The 19,815-nt window shown below is 41.9% G+C and overlaps 1 protein-coding gene across 2 annotated transcripts in view; it reads left to right on the forward strand.

Moving 5' to 3' along the window:
• LOC140493816 (uncharacterized) overlaps positions 1–15,247 on the forward strand; it is a 91,397-nt gene extending 76,150 nt beyond the window's left edge. The window contains exons 4-5 of one of the 2 annotated variants that reach the window (XM_072592726.1): positions 14,438–14,660; positions 15,101–15,247. Coding sequence is in view for 1 of the 2 variants with exons in the window: in XM_072592725.1 (XP_072448826.1) it covers positions 2,210–2,440 (231 nt within the window). In the remaining variant the exon portion in view is untranslated. Of the gene's footprint in view, positions 1–2,209; positions 2,566–14,437; positions 14,661–15,100 lie in introns of those variants that run through there. The other variant, XM_072592725.1, reaches the window with a different exon arrangement.
• Positions 15,248–19,815: the final 4,568 nt, after the last annotated feature.

Consider the following 19,815-nt stretch of genomic DNA (forward strand, 5'->3'; position numbering starts at 1 on the left):
TATTAGCCTTCTTCACTACCTGCTGTACCTGCATGCTTACCTTCATTGACTGGTGTACAAGAATATCCAGATCTCTTTGTACTACCCCTTTACCTAACCTGACTCCATTTAGGTAGTAATCTGCCTTCCTGTTCTTGCCACCAAAGTGGATAACCATACATTTATCCACATTAAACTGCATCTGCCATGCATCTGTCCAATCACCTAACCTGTTCAGGTCACCTTGTAATCTCCTAACATCCTCCTCATATTTCATCCTGCCACTCAGCTTAGTATCATCAGCAAATTTGCTAATGTTACTATTAATACCATCTTCTATATCATTAATATATATTGTAAAAAGCTGCGGTCCCAGCACTGAACCCTGCGGTACCCCACTGGTCACCGCCTGCCATTCCGAAAGGGAGCTGTTTATCACTACTCTTTGTTTCCTGTCAGCCAACCAATTTTCAATCCAAGTGAGTACTTTGCCCCCAATACCATGTGCCCTAATTTTGCTCACTGACCTCCTATGTGGGACTTTATCAAAGGCTTTCTGAAAGTCCAGGTGCACTACATCCACTGGATCTCCCTTGTCCATCTTCAGAGTTACATCTTCAAAAAATTCCAGAAGATTAGTCAAGCATGATTTCCCTTTCATAAATCCATGCTGACTCTGACCTATCCTGTTACTGCTATCCAGATGTGTCGTAATTTCATCCTTTATAATTGACTCCAGCATCTTTCCCACCACTGAGGTCAGACTAACTGGTCTATAATTTCCTGCTTTCTCTCCCACTCCTTTCTTCAAAAGTGGTACAACATTAGCCACCCTCCAATCTGCAGGAACTGATCCTGAATCTATTGAAGGGAAAATATAAGACCATAAGATATAGGAGCAGAAATTAGGCCATTCAGCCCATCAAGTCTGCTCTGCCATTCAATCATGGCTGATACGTTTCTCAACCCCATTCTCCTGCTTTCTCCCCATAACCTTTGATTCCCTTGACAATCAAGAACCTATCTATCTCTGTTTTAAATATACTCAATGAATTCTCTGACTCTCTGGCTAAAATGTTCTTATCGCTGTTCTAAAGGGTCTTCCCTTTATTCTAAGGCTGTGCCCTCAGGTTCCAGTCTCTCCCACCCTAGTAATATCTTCCCAACATCCACTCTGTCCAGGTCATTCAGTATTTTGTAAGTTGCAGTTATGCTCTAGAAGCACCTCATGCTTCTAAACTCCATCGAGTATAAACCCAGAGCCCTCAAACATTCCTTATATGATAAACCTTTCATTCCTGGGACCATTCTTGTAAACCTCCTGTGGACCCACTCCAGGGCAAGTACATTCTTCGTGAGATATGGGGCCCAAAATTGCTCACTAGCATTGGAGGTAGTCCAGAGCTGATTTACTAGGTTAATCCCAGGCATGGAGGAATGATCTTACTTGGAGATGTTGTGTGAATTGAGCCTGAACTAATTGGAGTTTAGAAGAATGAGTTACAAGCTTACAAGATTCTCAGGGTACTTAGCAGGATACATGCAGAGAGTTTGTTTTTCTTTGTGGGAGAGTCTAGGACAAGAGGACATCATCTCTGAATAAGAGGTCACCCAATTAAGAAAGAGATGAGGAGGAATTTCTTCCCTCACAGGGTAGTGAGTCTGTGGAATTCTGTTGAGGCTAAGTTGTTAAGCATTTTTAAGGCTGAGATAGAGATAGCGAGGTTTTTAATTGGTAAGGAAATCAAGAGTTATTACAAAAGATGGAAAAGTGATGTTGAGGATGACCAGATCAGTCATGATCACATTGAATGACAAAATGGACATAATCAGCTCTTCTGCTCTGAAATCTTATGGTCTTATAGATGCTCACACAACACATTGGTCAGAGGGTTAGCTCAACACTAAACAATAAACACTAAAACCTTTTTACACGGGGCGTTATTGTCCACCCCTAGTTGCCCTGGAGAAGGTGGTGGTGAGCTGCCTTCTTGAACCACTGCTGTCCATGTGGAGTAGGAACATTTACAGTACTGATGGAGAAGGTGTTCCAGGATTTTGACCCAGCAAATACAAGGAATTATGATAAATTTCCTCATCAGGATGGTGAGTGGCCTGGAAGAGAATTTGCAGGTGGCTACTGCCCTTGTCTTTCTAGACACAAATAGTTGTAGGTTTGGAAGGTGCTGCCTAGGGATCTTTGGTGAAATTCTGCTGTATTATCTTGTAGATGGTACCCATTGCTGCTTCCTGTACATTGATGGTGGAGAGAGAAGATGCTGAAATGGGTGTCTTTACCTACTCAATGCTACCCCAGCACTGGATGATGAGAAGGCTGCTGACCTTCCCTGAGAGAGACTGCAGATGGCTTTGGAGGACAACCCTGAGTGACTGTGGGCCTAGAGAACCTTACTTCAGACTGCAACACCTAGCGAGGACTGTCGTAGAGGAGGCTGTCTAGTACATAGGCATCAGCAAGGGCTTTGATGGAGTACATGACAGGGGTGGGAGCACACAAACTGTCAGCTAGATGACGCTTATGTGCTGTGGAGCTAATGCCCCTCCTTTGGAGCCTCAGCAATCCTGGTAACCGGTTGGAGCACAGATTGGTGGATTGTGACCCGACCCTCCAAGCTGCTGTGAGTATTGGGTTACTATACCTACAGTTTGACCCTGAATGGTCCCAAGCTGGGCTCACATCATTCCACCTTTGCTGCTAGCCAATGAGACTGGAATTGAGATAGACTGACCCAAGAGAAGGCAACTTCAATAGCAACCCTCAGGTTTTGACTTTAAAATCACCCTATTCATTATTCATTAATACTAAATACTGCCACACACAGTAATCATTGATACACAAAGCTCTAATGTTATTAAGACCATTCTGTGTATGTACTGCCATTTTTTATCACTTATCCGGTTGTCTTATCATGCTCTGCAACTAACTCCATCCACACGGTGCTACTTATGCCCAGTGAAGAGGACGTCCTAAAGTCCTTGAACAACGTGTGTGAAAACAAACCTGGATCTCAAACATTTCTTTGAAGTGTCCATTTGCAACATTAATGAATTGGGGAACTTTCACATGTGCTGTAGTAGTCATTAAATACACAGCCACAAATTTGGAACCATAGCCTGGTGATGAAGGAATACTGGATTAGTGGTGCTGGAAGAGCACAGCAGTTCAGGCAGCATCACAGCCAGTCCAAGTCAAATAGAGTGCTGATTGGTTTGTCCTTCTTGATGTTCCTGTTGGCTGCATGATTTATACCCCATCCCAGACCTTAACCTGATACTGTTGGAAACTGACCAACCCCTTTCTCTGCTCTGGGCCAAAAATCCCCTATCCCTGCTCCGATATTAAAACCGATCCCCCTGCTCCCCACCCAACTCCCTTTCCCCAGCTCCCAAACCAAACCCCCTCCCCCACTCCTGACCTAAACCCCCTCCCCTTCTTCCCAACCCAAACCCCCTCCCCCTTCCTCCCGACCCAAACCCCCTCCCCTTCCTCCCGACCCAAACCCCCTCCCCATGCTCCCGACCCAAACCCCCCCTTCCTCCCGACCCAAACCCCTCCCCCTGCTCATGACAAATATCCCCTCCCCCTACTGCAGACCCAAACCCATTCCCCTTGCTGTAGACACAAACTTCCTTCCCTTGCTCCCAACCCATAGCTGAAACATGGCTGATAAGTGTCCAAGGAACAGGAAGTGAGCTTCAGTTGTCAGGTAACTGTTCTGACTGGCAAGTTGGACATTGTTGCATCTCGTAGGGTGATTTATAACACTTTTCATAGGATTCTTATTGTACAAATGCATATGACAATAAACTCTAACTCTAATTCTTCATTTCTATCCAATGTCTTAGTGAAGGAAAAATGCATTTAACAGAGGTTAAGTAAACTAATAATGAGATATTAACACATTCTAATGCATGCAAATAGGCCTCGCTCCACACACAATCAAGAACCTCATCTCACTGTTCAACACTTGGTTGGGCGATGGGTATTTTTGCTCTCAACATTGAGAAGCTACTCACTGCCATTTAACTTCCCCAGCTTTCTCACTAATGCTTACATCATCCAGTATCTGCAAAGATTCTGCCCATTCTTTGCACGTCCATCCTGTCAAGACCTCATGTGTTTGAATTCTCATGTCTTTTAAATTCCTATGGATACAAGCCAAGTCTGGCCCAGCCTTCCTTGCAAGGCAAACCACCCATTTCAGGCATTACTCTAGTAGACATCCTGAACTGCTTCCAAGACATTTATATCCCTCCTTAAATAAGGAGACATGATTTGGAGATGCCGGTGTTGGACTGGGGTGTACAAAGTTAAAAATCACACAACACCAGGTTATAGTCCAACAGGTTTAATTGGAAGCACACTAGCTTCCGATTGGAAGCGACGCTCCTTCATCAGATGATAGTGGAGGGCTCAATCATAACACAGAATTTATAGCAAAAATTTACAGTGTGATGTAACTGAAATTATACTTGCAGAGTTACATTGTACTTTGCTCAAAAACTGCATGAATTTCTGTAAAACTCTGTTATCTCACTTTTTAGATTTGAATCAATCTAAACATCGTGGCATAGACAGAGAACACAGGGGGCTAACACCTTCAACATATTGTCTGGCTATCACCAATGTTAACAGCTAACCTGAGAATGCAACTTAAAAAAAAAGTTTTTGTGATTTACACATGAAAGAAGTGAAACTATCACTGTATTCTAACAGATGAAAGGCTTAACAGACAATCAATTTCTCAATGTATAATTTCAGTTACATCACACTGTAAATTTTTGCTATAAATTCTGTGTTACGATCGAGCCCTCCACAATCACCTGATGAAGGAGCGTCGCTCTGAAAGCCAATGTGCTTCCAATTAAACCTGTTGGACTATCACCTGGTGTTGTGTGATTTTTAACTAAATAAAGAGACAAATACATAATTAATACTTAACTAATCTATCTGGGGATATGCAAAGCCCACTCCTAAAATTATCTATATTTCTAATTAGACAATGAGGTATCTAACGAGGTCAACTCATGAACCTTTGGGTCACATCATGAAGTGTCAGTTCACAAATGGGTTTCCTTTAGTCTGGTCTTGCTGATTGGGTCCTGTGAAAGAGATAGGATCTTGTCGTAGCAGCAACAAACCAGGAGGCCAACATGCTTGGAATAAAACCATAAAGCTGCAGATTATGAAAAAATTCCAGAAAATGTAAAATGATTTCGATGGATATTTGAAGGTAAGCAAAAATCCTGAAGAATTTTTAATGTGATTATCACAGCCTGGTGACTCTAACTCCCTACTTGATCCCTTGTTCGATCTTGGGCACTAATCTCCCAGGCACACTCCGTGGGTACTGACCACACACAGGCATGTGCACACACAAATACACAGACACACACACACACACACACACACGCACGCATGTGCACACACACACACAGGCACGTGCGCACATAAACACACACGCGCGCAAACACACACATAACCATATGCACACATGCATGTGCGCGCACACACAATCATACACACACGCAAGCGCGCCCATACACACACAACCTCACACACATGCATGCATGCGTGCACACACACACACATAACCTCACACACATGCGCACATACATGCACACACACATACATACACAGATGCTGACATCTAACATGTCAGTCTCTAAGGAACCTATGGCACATCTCGGATCCACTTATAAGACACTTCAGTGCTGTATCTTAAGCTGCCCCAGGAACTATCATTAAACATTAGCATTAATACTCTCTCTGAGGATGCTGTGCATTTAGGGGCATGCACTCAGCTCATGGACTGGACCAGGCTGCAGGTCAGGTCTTGTCCATTGGCTCTCACTTACCCTGAGCACACCTGGATACACACAGTATCCAGACCACAACTTGCTTTCTTTCACTTTTCCCATTGACCAGAGATATTCGACCCATGGACTGGTGTTTTAATGTGTTATTTAGCACAGACATGAAGCCAGGAAACTTGTCATAGTTGTCAGCAGATCTCAGTCCAGTCACGTGAGATTGCCTTCACTTAGGGGTCCTGGAACAGTAAGTCAACTAGTCCAGGGACTTGGACGCAGTCAATCAACCACTCAAGGTGGAGAGAGTCAGTATAGTCTCCACGTAAGGAGCTGAATGTTGGGCAGACCAGCGTGTTGACTCTTTCCTCCTATTGGGGTTTCTTTTTGCCCTGGAATAAGAGAGAGGCAAATATTAAAGTGAATGGCACAGCTGTTACTTTTGGTGCATGTGGGACGGGTTCTGAGCGAACGTGCAGGTAGTGCAGTGAGTATGCAGGGTTAGTACTGTTAGGATGGGTGACAGTAAGTGAGGAAGGTGTTGCAGGAAATAATGGGTGGTGAAGCATGAGCTTTGGTGGGAGATGGGTGCAGCAGCAGAGAGAGAGTGATGGTGAGGTATTTGGAAAGGATGTGGTGGTACCTAACACTGGTGGAGTAGGGAAGATCATTGCTCCTATTCCTACAGCGCTGGACACTCTTCCAGATGGCTGAGAGTCCTCACTGCTCAGTGCGGCAGCCTTGCATCGAGTTGATATGGCCTGTTGTTGTGACCTGCTGTACTGGTCTTAGGTTATTCTGTCTCTCCACCACCCCATCCAGCAGGATCTCCTTGCCCTGCCTGCAAAGTGAGCAGCTGAATATTTGTCTGCCATGCCTGGGGCAACTATATCAGGGATCCTGTCTGGGAGTTCCACACGGACAGTGCTTGTCTGGGTATCCAACAGACTTTTAAAGATGGCATCAGCAGCACAGATACTGGTCAATTCTCGGATATTCCATGGACAGCATGTTGCTCAGTGGCAGCAGTGTGTGCTAACTGCAAGATGTATTGCAGAAGTCCATTCTCAGACAGCACCTTCCAAACTCATGACCACATCTATCTTGAAGGACAAGGGCAGCAGATACATGAGAACACCCCATCTGCAAGTTCCCCTCCAAACCACTCACCATCCTGACTTGGAAATATATTGCCACTTCTTCACGGTGGCTGGGTCAAAATCCAGAAATTCCCTCCCTAAGGGCTTTGCTTGTCAACCGACAGCAGGAGGACTGCATCAGTTCAACAAGACATCTCACCATCTCCTCCTCAAGGCAACTAGCAATGGCAATAAACTACTGGGCCAGGCAGCAATCCCCATATTCTATGAGTGAATAAAAAATAAGAACAGGTCAGAAACTAGTGGTGAATAACTCGACTCCTGTCTCACCAAGCTCCATCTACACTCAAGTAACCAGTCCTCAAGATGGTCAACACCTTCCAGAGCAAAGTAATCAGTAGATGGCATCTCATCCACCACCTTCAACTTTCACTCCCTTCATCACCAGCACACAGTAACAGCAGTGTGTACATCTACAAGATGCACTGCAATAATTCAACATACCTCTGTCATTACCACCTTACAAACTTGCAACCTCTATCATCTGGAAGGACGAGGACAGCAGATGAATGGGAACATCACCCCCTACATAGTGCATTCCAAACCACACACTAACCTGCTTGCAACAATATTGTCGTCACTGTCAGTGTGTCAAAATCCTGGAACTCCATTTCTCAAAGCACTGTGGGTCTGCCTACAAACAAGGACTGCAACGGATCATGAAGACAACTCATCACAAACTTCCCAAGGACAATTAGAAAGAGACAATGGCTTATCCTGTAATGTTCAGATTCTGAGAATTCATTTCAATATAATATCCATAAAACTTAATCCTTAAAACATAATCAAAGCATTTTCTAAAGTCTTTGTCCTTTCATCTATTGTAGGCATCACTGGCAAGGCCAGCATTCATTCCCTGTGCCAAATTGCTGCAATTCATTGTTTGCTTCACCATTTCTGAAGATAGTTGAGGGTCAACCACACTGCTGTTGGTCTGGAGTCACATGTGGACCAAACTGATGAAAGACCAGGTTTCCTTTGCTGAAGGAGAATTGTGAACCAATTGAGTTTTTGCAGGAAACAGTGATGGTGTCACGGTTCCTAATTTCTGATAAGCTTTCAATTCCAGACATTTTAATTGCATTTCAAGTCCTCAAATGACTATGGATGGATTTGAATCCATGGCCCCCAGTGCATTATTCTGGGGTTCTTGGTTATTAGGTAACAGTACCTCTCCAAAACTATTTAAGTAATTAGATGAATCTCTTACAACTCTGTACAAGAAGTAAAACTGGTGTTATTCAATTATTACAAGCCAATAGTTTTGATAATGTCTTCCACGCTATGTGTTATAATATGATGCAAACTCTAATTAGCGGTGAGCAGGCCATCTGCTACTTATAGATGGCAGATAATCTTAAAGACAAATGCCATTTGACAACAACAAACAAATCATTGACCTCTTACTAGCTGCAACTAGACTTATCCATTGTGCTACAAAATGATTCAAGAACCTTTGGTGTCCAAAACGTCTGCCGTGACTAAATTATCAGCATTTGGTAGCATTCAAATTGATCTGATCTTCAGCCTAAGTGTGTGTCTATGCTGTGTGTTTAACATCGCTGAATGTTAGCCCCTTTTGCTTGCCATTCCTTTCAGTCAGTCCTCCTTCTCTCATCATGGTTGCTAAGTATGACCATCTCCAAATCTCCAAATCATTGCTAAATATGGTTTGCGTTATCCAAACTAATTTCGAGCATAATATTTATTTACATCCCTTGCTATGTTTTATGGTTAATATAAATATAGAATGAGCTGAGATATCTGGAGAGTTCATTTCACGCAGAGATTTTTTAGCACTTCAAACGAAAAAGAGAAAAAAGGTTCATTTCCAGCACTTCTCTTGATCATCAAGAAATATCCAAGTGCTTTTGTTTTGACTTCATTTATTGTAGTCACATGCACTGAAATACAGTGAGAAGCTTTGTATTTCAGGCAGTACAGGCAGATCATAACACACAAGGACATACAGATCATAGGGTGTTTCAACAGAGAGAGGCATGCAAAGTTATGGCTGCACAGGAGGTGCACAAAAGCAAGATCAACATTAGATTTGAGATTTGAGAAGTCCATTCAGCAGTCTAATAATCATGTGGAAGAAGCTGTCCCTGAACCTGTTGGTACATGCGTTAAAGATTCTGTATCTTCTGCCTGATGAGAGAGGTTAGAAGAAAGTATAACTGGGATGAGAGGGGTCTATGATGATGTTGGCAATCTTTCCTCAGCAACGTGAAGTGTAAGTGGAGTCCATGGATAGGTGGTTGGCTTGCATGATGGCCTGGGCTGTGTTAACAATTCTCTGTAGTTTCTTATGGCCCTGGGCAGTTGCCATACCAATCCGTGATGCACTCAGATAGAATGCTTTCTATGGTGCATCTGTAAAGGTTGGTGAGGATCCTTATGGACATGCTGAATTACCTGAGCCTCCAGAAGAAGAGGCATTGCTGCACCTTCTTGACTGTCATATGTATGAGGAAGGTCCAGGACAGATTCATAGTTATCATCAGTCCTAGGAACTTGACAGTCTCGACCCTCTCCACCTCAGCTCCATTGCTGTCGATAGGGGAGTATCCTCCTCCTTTCTTCCTCAAGTCAATGATCAATTCTTTAGCTTTGGTGCCATTGAGGGAGAGATTGTTATCTTTGCACCATAACACCAAGCATTTTATCTCCTTCCTGTATTCTGACTCATCAGTGTTTGATATGTGACTTACAATGGTGGTGTCAATAGTGAAATAACTGCACAGAGGCTGATATCCCATCATCAATTCAGCCTTTATTTATTTGTGTTACTGTACAGTGGCTATGGCCAGTCAGCCTGGAGTCAGTTGCCTGAACTGAAGAGATTCTCACCTCCTGGTTAGTTCAGTCATTTAGGGCTTACCTGATTGGCCTAGATTAACAGCCCCAATCTATGACCTCCCAATCAATGAGGTCAACCTGGTTCCAATTGCTACAATAAGCAAACTTGTGGATCACTTTCAGATGAAATCGTGCCAATGACATATGTTTTCCAGTGTTGTTCATAATGTAAGCAGCAGAGGATCCATGTTTTACACAGCAAGTTCCCACAAATACCTGTCGGTAATGAACAGTCAGTTTTTAGTGACTTGGTCGAGTAAGAAATGTCGACTAGGGGATAACTACAGGGAGGAGACAGTGGGCACTGCAGATGCTGGAGCTCAGAGTCGAGAGTGTGGTGCTGGAAAAGCACAGCAGATCAGGCAGCATCCGAGGAGCAGGAAAATCGACATTTTGGGCATAAGCCTGATTCCTAATGAAGGGCTTATGCCCGAAATGTCGATTTGTCTGGTCATCGGATGCTGCCTGACCTGCTGTGCTTTTCCAGCATTGAGGGAAAGATTGACTCTCGACACTCTCAACAGGGGATAACTACACTACTTTTCTACTGATTGGTGCCCTCGGATCTATTTTACTTACCCAAGAGGGCAGATTGGACCTCAGTTAATTTCTTATCTGAAAGATGTCATCTTCAACAGGGCAGCATTCCCTTTGCACTGCACCTCAGTGTTGCTTTTGATATTGAGCTAAAACCCTGGAAAAGGCCTTAAACCTTGTGAATCAGATGTAAGAGGGTTACCAAGTTAACCTGACTGAGACATGAAACAAATTACTATTAATGCTGCAGGAGACCTGATTCTCTTCATTACAACCATCACTCCATCCGTTGACGTTTTGAAGAAGGGTTAATGACCTGAAGCTCTGCTTTTTCTTCACAAGTGCTGCCAGACCCACTGAGTTTCTCTAGAAATGTCTGATTTTGTTCCTTTGACTTTCGCTTTGTGAAAACTTGATCTTTAATTTCTGTCAGCTTCTCACCCTCACATGAGTTTCTCTTCTTTTCCACTTGCTCCTCCCTACGTTTTTGACAGTGCATACTTCATTTCACCTCTTACTCTTCTGAGGAGGAATCATATTTGACATGAAATGTTAACTCTGTTTCTCTCTCCACAGATGCTGCCACACTTGCTGAGTCTCTCCAACATGTCCTGTTTTCATTTCAAATTTTTAGCACCTGTGGTACATTTTGACGGTGGTTTCCTCTGGAATAAGCCACAGGTTTTGTTTTGTAACAAAGACAGAAGTTGCTGGAAAAGCTCAGCTGGTCTAGCAACATCTGTGGAGAGAAATCAGAGTTAACATTTTGGGGCAGGTGACCCTTCCTCAGATCGTACCTGATACGTTAACTTTGATTTATATTCACAGATGCTGTGTCTTCACTGCTTTCATCCAGCTTTCCATTGTTGAGCTTTTCCAGCAACTTTTGTTTTTGTTTCAGATGTACAGCATCCACAGTTCTTTCAGTTTTCACTCATACTTTATGATGAGTGTGGATTCCAAAATTTGGAGGTTGGGGGGGAGGGGTGGGGAAGAGAGTGGTGGTGTTGGTGTGTGTGTTACCTGTGTATTATACATGCATTTGTCTGAGTGTTGATCTGTGTGTTTCTGCGTCTGTGTATGTGCTGATATTACGGAATTATAAGTTAGTTTGGACTTTGGATGATGTATCTTATCATCACTGAGATCTTCTGGATAATCTTTGGAAACTGCAAGTAGAATTTTTCTCAATTCCCACTTAATTAGCCCAGGATTGCTTTGAGATAGGTTTGTTTTTCCCAGGGAATTATATAAAAGTTAGTAGCAAAGAACCCAAGAAGGTCATGATGCTTATTTGCGTTCTAACACTATCCATCTTTTGGGGGTTTTTTCTACATTTCCTTATGATCCTGAGTGCATTTATTCTGACTGTCCTCACTGCTTTCATCCAGCCTTCCATTGTCTCCATTTCATATCTAGCCTTTTACAGAGAGAAGCAAAATCTCAAGGTGATTCTGTGAAAAATGCAGGCCAAGTCAAAGAAGAAATTGCCAGATGGCTAATCAAAAACTTGATCTGTGTTTTATATCTGTGTTTGCAGTTTGGTTATATCTAGGAATGAAGTTCATATAAATTGCAGAAATCTGGGTGCCTGAACATGTGACTTTTTATTGGCTACATCCTTCTACCTAGGTACTGAACAAGACTTTGTCGAAAGTTCTCAGATTGAATGACCAGTGAATGCTGGAGAAACTCTGCAGATCTGACAATAAAAACAGAGAGAGAAGCCAAGTTTACATTTCAAGTCCGTTATGTCTCTTCCTCAGAAATCCGTCTTCAGAACCATCTTCCATTATTTCCCATAGTCACATGATCTTGCATCATTGATAATGTAGACTATGTTATTTACAAATTATCACAACCCCAAGTTGGGGACACTTTAAAAAGAGATTTAGGGAAGAGAGAGAGCTGGTAAGGTGGAAAGGGTGAGAAAGAGAATATCAAAGTCTGTGGCCTAATGAGCTGAAGGCATGGTCACCAGCAGTGGAGGTGAAGACGATATGGCCATACAAAAGACCCTAACTGGATTAACAGAGTCAGCGCAGAGGTTGTGAGGCCAGAGAAGATTACAGGAGTGAGGACACTTCAAGAGAAAGTGAGGACTGCAGATGCTGGAGATCAGAGTTGAGAGTGTGATGCTGGAAAAGCACAGCCGGACAGGCAGCATCCGAGGCACAGGAGAGTTGACATTTTGGGCATAAAGCCTTCATCAGGAATGAGGCTTATGAGCCAATGCCAAATCCCACCACTCCGTGGCTGAACACTTCAACTCTCCCTTCCACTCCGCCAAGGACATGCAGGACCTGGGCCTCCTCCATCGGCAAACCCTTACCACCTGACACCTGGAGGAAGAATGCCTCATATTCCGCCTTCGGACCATGCAACCACACAGGATCAATGTGGATTTCAACTCCTTCCTCCTTTCCCCTCCCCACAAATTATCCCAGTCCCAAGCTTCCAACTTGGCACCACCATCCTGCTCTGTCCATCACGTTTCCTATCTATCTGCTCCACCCTCCTCTCCGACCTATCAGCTTCTCCCTCACCTTCATCTACCTATCGCATTCTCAGCTACCTTACCCACAACCTCACCCCTGCCCTCCCATTTATCTCTCAGCCCCCCAGCCCACAGGCCTCATTCCTCATGGAAGGCTGACACCAGAAACATCGATTGTCCTGCTCCTCAGATGCTGCCTGACCAGCTGTGCTTTTCCAGCACCACACTTTCAACTGAGGACAGCTCAAGCCATGAAAGAATAATAATGTACTACTTATCATTTTACATTCAAAATGTTAAAGATCCAGCAGCCAATGTAGATCAGCAAGCACAACAGTGGTGAGGAAGTAATATGTACTGTAAGGATAGGGTGCAGTCAACAGAGTTTTGGGTGAGCTGTATTTTTTGGAAACTGGAGAAGGGGAGAGTTTTGGAATAGTCAAACCTGGAGTCAAAAAAGCCTGATACAAAGGATTTGCAAGCAAATGAACTGAGGAAGAGGTGATTGCTATGTTATCAAAATGGCAGTAGAGTTAATAAATTTGCTTCAAGTTCAAATTAGTCAAGATTGCCAACAATCTGGTTCAGTGTGAGACAGTGGTTGGTGAGGTTGGAGGTGGTGTCAGGGGTAAGGTACTGTTTCCGAGTGTTAACTGGAGGAAATTGAAACTATTCAGGGCCAGGCTTAAGTAAGCTGCCCAGCAATCCTGAGAGAGTGAAGGAGTGAAGTCCTTTTGTCATCAGAGTATTCATGGAAGAGGATCATGTGCCTGCAGATGCTGTTGCCACAGGGAAATATGTAGATGAAGAAGAGGGGTCAAGGCTGATTCTTTGAAAAACTCGAGAGACTACTTGAAATGATGGGAAAGGAATGTTTGACAACTTGTGTCATACCACAGGGATAAAAGATGCGGTCAATTATAGTATAACCATCACAGAAAAAAATTATAAAGCACCAACAGGAGAGATCGCACATCAGATTTCTCTTGTCTACAAAACTAAATGCTCACTGGATAAACTCACTGAGCCAACCTTAGAGCTTGCAACATAAATATTATCAGTTGGCTGTGTAAACTTCTAATACCAATAGTTTATTGCTAATGCTCCTTGAATTAGTAGAACATTTGAGTTTTCCATTCAAAGAAAAGCTATACCTTTTCATGATTGGATTTTTTTTAGCCAAAGCAGATTGAACTGTACATTGGATGGTCAAATCACTTCTATCTATTTTGTGGTTATGTGGAAGCTGAAGTTCACCTACTTTATTTCCATCTTATTATCTCTTAGTCATAGTTAATATGTTACCTTGCAAGTCCTGTATAATCCAGATCCTTGTGAACTAAAGTCACTCCTTTTCTAAAAATGAACTGATCTTAAGTAAGTGAATTTCAAAGACCTTCGAAGAGAAACATTAGGGAATGACACCAGAAGCATAAGCTGTAACCACTAAATAAATATTCTACAGCTAATGCTTATATTTTCAATAATCCTTAAATATTTTCCTTTCTCTTTTCTCAAAAAGCCTTTATAATCAAGAGTATTTCTAAAAAATCCCCTCATGTTTTGACAGACAACTTAATCGCTACAGAAACCTCGGGTTTCCAATTACTTCAGGTGAGGAAATGGATGAAGAAAAATAACAGGAATGATTGGTTCAAGTAAAACCATAAATCCCTTGATCTGGATATGATACCGTTGATTCACTATAAAGGCAAATTCAGTTTCTGATAATTTGAGCATTGCTGATGCACTGTAGCTGGAAGAACATCTCCGTTACATGAACATAGATAAAGGTATTTTGACTTTCTTTTTAAGAAGTGCTAAACAATAATAGCATGCTCTATATTTAACTTCAAGTTCTTTAAAATATATACTTGTCTTCAGATATGGAAAATCTTACTATGTGGCTATGAATGAGTCACCTTTGATTTTAAGGAATTTAAGAAAGCAAAGAAGAAATGACATGGTTTGTAGTGAGGGATTTGACTGCAGAAGAACACTGGTCGCTGAAATACAACTAATTATTAGTTTTTTTTAATATTGGCTAAACAGGTATTGAATTTCTGTAATGTGGGAAGTATTATGGTTTAATGTACTAGGCCTGTATGAATGACTGTCATTCAATATCAACATATGCTGTGTTTGAGCATATGAAAATGTTAATTCATAATCAAAGGAGACTGTTAAAGGTCTTATTATTTGTATTAATTGGAAACATGTTCCTTTTTTTCAGGTAAACTTTATGTTCCAAATTATGGTGACCAGGATTTTTGTAATATACATATTTATCTTTTTACTAAGCTGGATGTCTGTCCAATCACTGAACAGATGTCAGTTAACTAACATCACGATTTCAGTGGAGAAGGAAGAATGTGGGTATTGTGGCATGGTCAATGCAACTTGGTGCGCTGGTTACTGCTTCACTAAGGTGAGAAACCTCATATCAATATTGATAAGTTATCAGTTTTGTGCATTTGATATTCTGCATCAAAGTGGTCAAAATCTATGCTGCACCTGCAGGAACAAATGATCAATCTTTGTAAATTAAATAACTTGCAACCAGGACTGCTGAAATTCCAAAAGACAAATACCTGAATATTTAAAACAAAACACAGGAGGTCTGTCCCTTTTAAAAATGAAATGGTACATTTAACATACTGATGTCCAAAACTCCTCTGTTAATGGATGCTGACTCATTTACATAATGTTACAAACATTTTCTGGTTTTGTAATCATCTGAGACTTTAAGCAAAGACATAACTCAAAATTGCATGTAGACTGATACAGACTGTATAGTGTGTTAGCATGGATTACAAAATGGGACAGACATGGATAGTTCAATTAGCTATAATCAAATTATCTAATGAACGAGCAAATATTTTGATATGTATTTCCTGTTCTGTTGCTTAATTGATAGTTGCATCACAGTCCTTACATTTTTTCCAACTTTTTGTTTTAGGATCCAGTCAGCAAGAATTCTTTGGCGTCCATCTATCAAGATATTTGCAGCTACAGAGAAATTATCTATGAAACAATAACCATTCCAAACTGCCCTGCCAATGTTGACCCTTACTACACATACCCTGTTGCTATAAGCTGTCAATGTGGAATGTGTAACACTGAAACCACTGATTGTACAGTTTCAGCTCTGGAACCGACACACTGCTCCTTGAAACCATAAAGGACAAATCACATTAGTAGAGCAGCGACAACATCCTTTCCATTCAGTGGGTTCACAGAAAAGGCACTTGATGCACTGTCCTGGTATTCTAACCCAATCTGGGAACAATAACAACTATATTAATCAATGTAGAAAAAACTTAATATTGAGTAGTTCTGAAAATGTTTCTTTTAATTTATGTGCTTGCTAATTGTAAGACGTGTATAAGTTATGTGTTGCCTTATTTTAGTACATTTTTATGAAGTTTAATGAAAGGAATGAACCATTGACAAAAGTTTTAAAGCAACATGTTTCTGGTTGTAAGCAGCAATTCTCTGTTTTGACATACATGCTGGTTTTGTATGATCTGTTCAAAAAACTATAATGTAATTTATATGAACCCACAAATAAAGAATATTTGTTGACTACTGAAATAAATACCAGCTTGTTCATTGGTATTTTTTTTAATCTTAGCTATTCCTTCTTATATCAGATTTCATGCTCTAACAAAATTTTATGCAAACACTTTTCTCCATCTTCCTCATGCCAATTTTAAATGAATGAGTGAGTCATCACTGGCTGTCTAGCCAGAAGCAATTCAATTGAATTTGTCGGAGGCCTGTCTATCACCAAAGGATTATTGGCTCTCTTTCATTGGATGCACTAGCGACATGTCCTGGTAGTTTGAGAGTGTCTGCCTGCACACAAGGGAAGCTGATAATGAGATAAATACTGCAGCTATTGGAAATATAACTCAAGAATGCTGGAAATGGTCAGGCAGTATCTGGGGGCATAATCGTAAAGGATTGCAGCCTTCCCACTCTGTCTCCACTCTCCCTCAGGCTGCTGTGATGTGGCAGGCAGCTTTTGAGTGTCTGAACATAGAAACTCAAAAGGGAAGTTTGGTGTAAGGGAAGGGGGAGTAGTAAATGATTCAAGGTCCCATCTTTAAAAAGGTACCTTTTCATTTCACAAAGCGGGACAATGGTGCATTGAGAGATCAGATGGGGCCATAAGGCATGTGCCGTCATCCTCAATGCTATCAGTTGCATCTGGTACCAGCAGTTCCTTTGCAACCTGTTTTAGTAGAGACCTTTTTGCTATAAATTCTCGATAAGATCCTTCTCCACAGCTACCTGATGAAAGATCCATGCTCCGAAAGCTAGTGCTTCCAAATAAACCTGTTGGACTATAACCTGGTGTTGTATGATTTTGAACTTTGTCCACCCCAGCCCAACACCAGCTCCTCCACACCACAGTATAAACTTGTCAGCTTTGCATGATGCTTAATTTAGACTTCCCAGAAACTTTCAGATAACTTTTGTGAACAGAATATATATGATGGTAAAGCTACAGAGCAGCATGCTCTGTGCCATGCAGGTTCTGATCTTCCAGCAGAAAACTAGTTCATGATTACCAAAGCCACCATCATATCATAGAATGCCACAGTATCCCATCTACACCTGAATTAAACACTATCTGTACATCTCCTCCATGTACATCCTCACATTCCAACAATATTAACTAAAAGCATCTATTATCTTATTGATTGAAACATTTCAATCAGATTATTCCTGTTTAACTGAATGCATTTTCAAACCCCAACACTCTTTCCAAATGTCCACTGTTAAGTGACATGAGGCTGTTAGAGTTCTCCCTGATTTGGTAATTGAAATTGTGATCATTCTGAAATTGACCTATCAGTACTTGAAGCTAAAAGAGGAAGTCTACAGAAAATATTCCTAAACTCATTGTCCTGAAATGAATGGTTTCCAATGCGCTCCTTCGTCAGGATGAAGACATTGGACACCAGGTGAGAGTGTACTACGTCTGCTTGACTGGATGCAGATTTGATTTATCCCTTTCACGATGTCTTCTGCTGAAGAGTGGACTTTACAAGGAAACACTGCTGCATGCTGAAATTGCAGCATTGAAGGGGGACTGTGTGTTACCAACATCCTCCTGCAGTTAGCAGTAGGAAATCATTTGGACATTCTTACATCCTATTTTCAAGTCGAAGATGAGGAAAGGAGTGAAGCATGAGGAAGACCACAGAAGTTACATTCAGTTCTTCTAAACACTCACACGTGGCCCATGCCCATGAGCGATCAATAGTCACAGATTCGACCATAACACGATATGAAATAGGAGCAAGAGTAGGCCATTTGGCCCCTCGAGCCTGCTCCATCACTCAGTAGGATCAAGGTTGATCTGACATTCCTCGCGTCCACTTTTCTGCCTTTTCCCTATAACCTTTGATCACTGACTAATCAACAATTTATCTAGAACATAGAACATAGAACATAGAACAATACAGCGCAAAACAGGCCTTCGGCCCTCGATGTTGCGCTGATCTGTGGACTTTTCTCAGCTCGTCCCCCTACACTATCCCAAAATCATCCATGTGCCTATCTAAGGATTGTTTAAATCTCCCTAATGTGGCTGAGTTGACTACCTTAGCAGGTAAGGCATTCCAAGCCCTTACCATTCTCTGTGTAAAGAACTTGCCTCTGACATCAGTCTTAAATCTATCACCCCTCAACTTGTAGTTGTACCCTCTCGTACAAGCTGTCATCATCATCCTAGGAAAAAGTCTTTCTCTGTCTAACCTATCTAATCCTCTGATCATCTTGTATGTCTCTATCAAATGCCCCCTCAGCCATCTTCTTTCCAATGAGAAAAGATCCAAGTCTCTCAGCCCTTCCTCATAAGACCTTCCCTCCAGACCAGGCAACATCTTGGTAAATCTCCTCTGTACCTTTTCCAATGATTCCACATCCTTTCTGTAATGGGGCGACCAGAACTGTACATAATAATTCAAGTGCGGCCGCACCAGCGTTTTGTATAGTTGCAGCCTGATATTGCGGTTCTGGAACTCAATCCCTCTACCAATGAAACCTAACACATCGTATGCCTTCTTAACAGCACTATCCACATGGGTGGCAACATCCAGGGAACTATGCACATGTACTCCAAGATCCCTCTGCACAGACACACTACCAAGAATCTTTCCTTTGACCCAATACTCTGCCTACCTGTTATTCTTCCCAAAGTGCATCACCTCACATTTAGCTGCATTGAACTCCATTTGCCACCTCTCAGCCCAATTCTGCAGTTTATCCAAATCCCCCTGCAACCTGTAACATTCTTCCAAACTGTCCACTAGTCCACCAATTTTCGTGTCATCTGCAAATTTACTAATCCATCCACCTATGCCTGCGTCTAAGTCATTTATAAAAATGACTAACAGCAGTGGTCCCAAAACAGACCCTTATGGCATACCACTAGTAACTGGACTCCAAGCTGAATATTTTCCATCAACCACCACTCGCTGCCTTCTTTCAGAAAGCCAGTTTCTAATCCAAACTGCTAAATCACCCTCAAACCCATGCCTCTGCATTTTCTCCAACAGCCTACCATGTGGAACCTAATCAAAGGCTTTACTGAAGTCCAAGTATACCACGTCAACTGCCCTACCCTCATCTACATATTTGGTCACCTTCTTAAAATACTCAATGAGGTTTGTGAGACACAACCTGCCCTTGACAAAACCATGTTGACTATCTGAAATCAAATTGTTACTTGCTAGATGATTATAAATCTTATCTCTTATAATCCTTTCCAAAACCTTTCCTACAACAGAAGTAAGGCTCACTGGCCTATAATTACCTGGGTCATGTCTGCTGCCCTTCTTGAACAAAGGCACAATATTTGCAATCCTCCAGTCCTCTGGTACTAAACCCATAGACAATGATGACTCAAATATCAAAGCCAAAGGCTCTGCTATC

Source organism: Chiloscyllium punctatum, chromosome 22 (assembly GCF_047496795.1).
Source record: "Chiloscyllium punctatum isolate Juve2018m chromosome 22, sChiPun1.3, whole genome shotgun sequence".
NCBI lineage: Eukaryota > Metazoa > Chordata > Chondrichthyes > Orectolobiformes > Hemiscylliidae > Chiloscyllium > Chiloscyllium punctatum.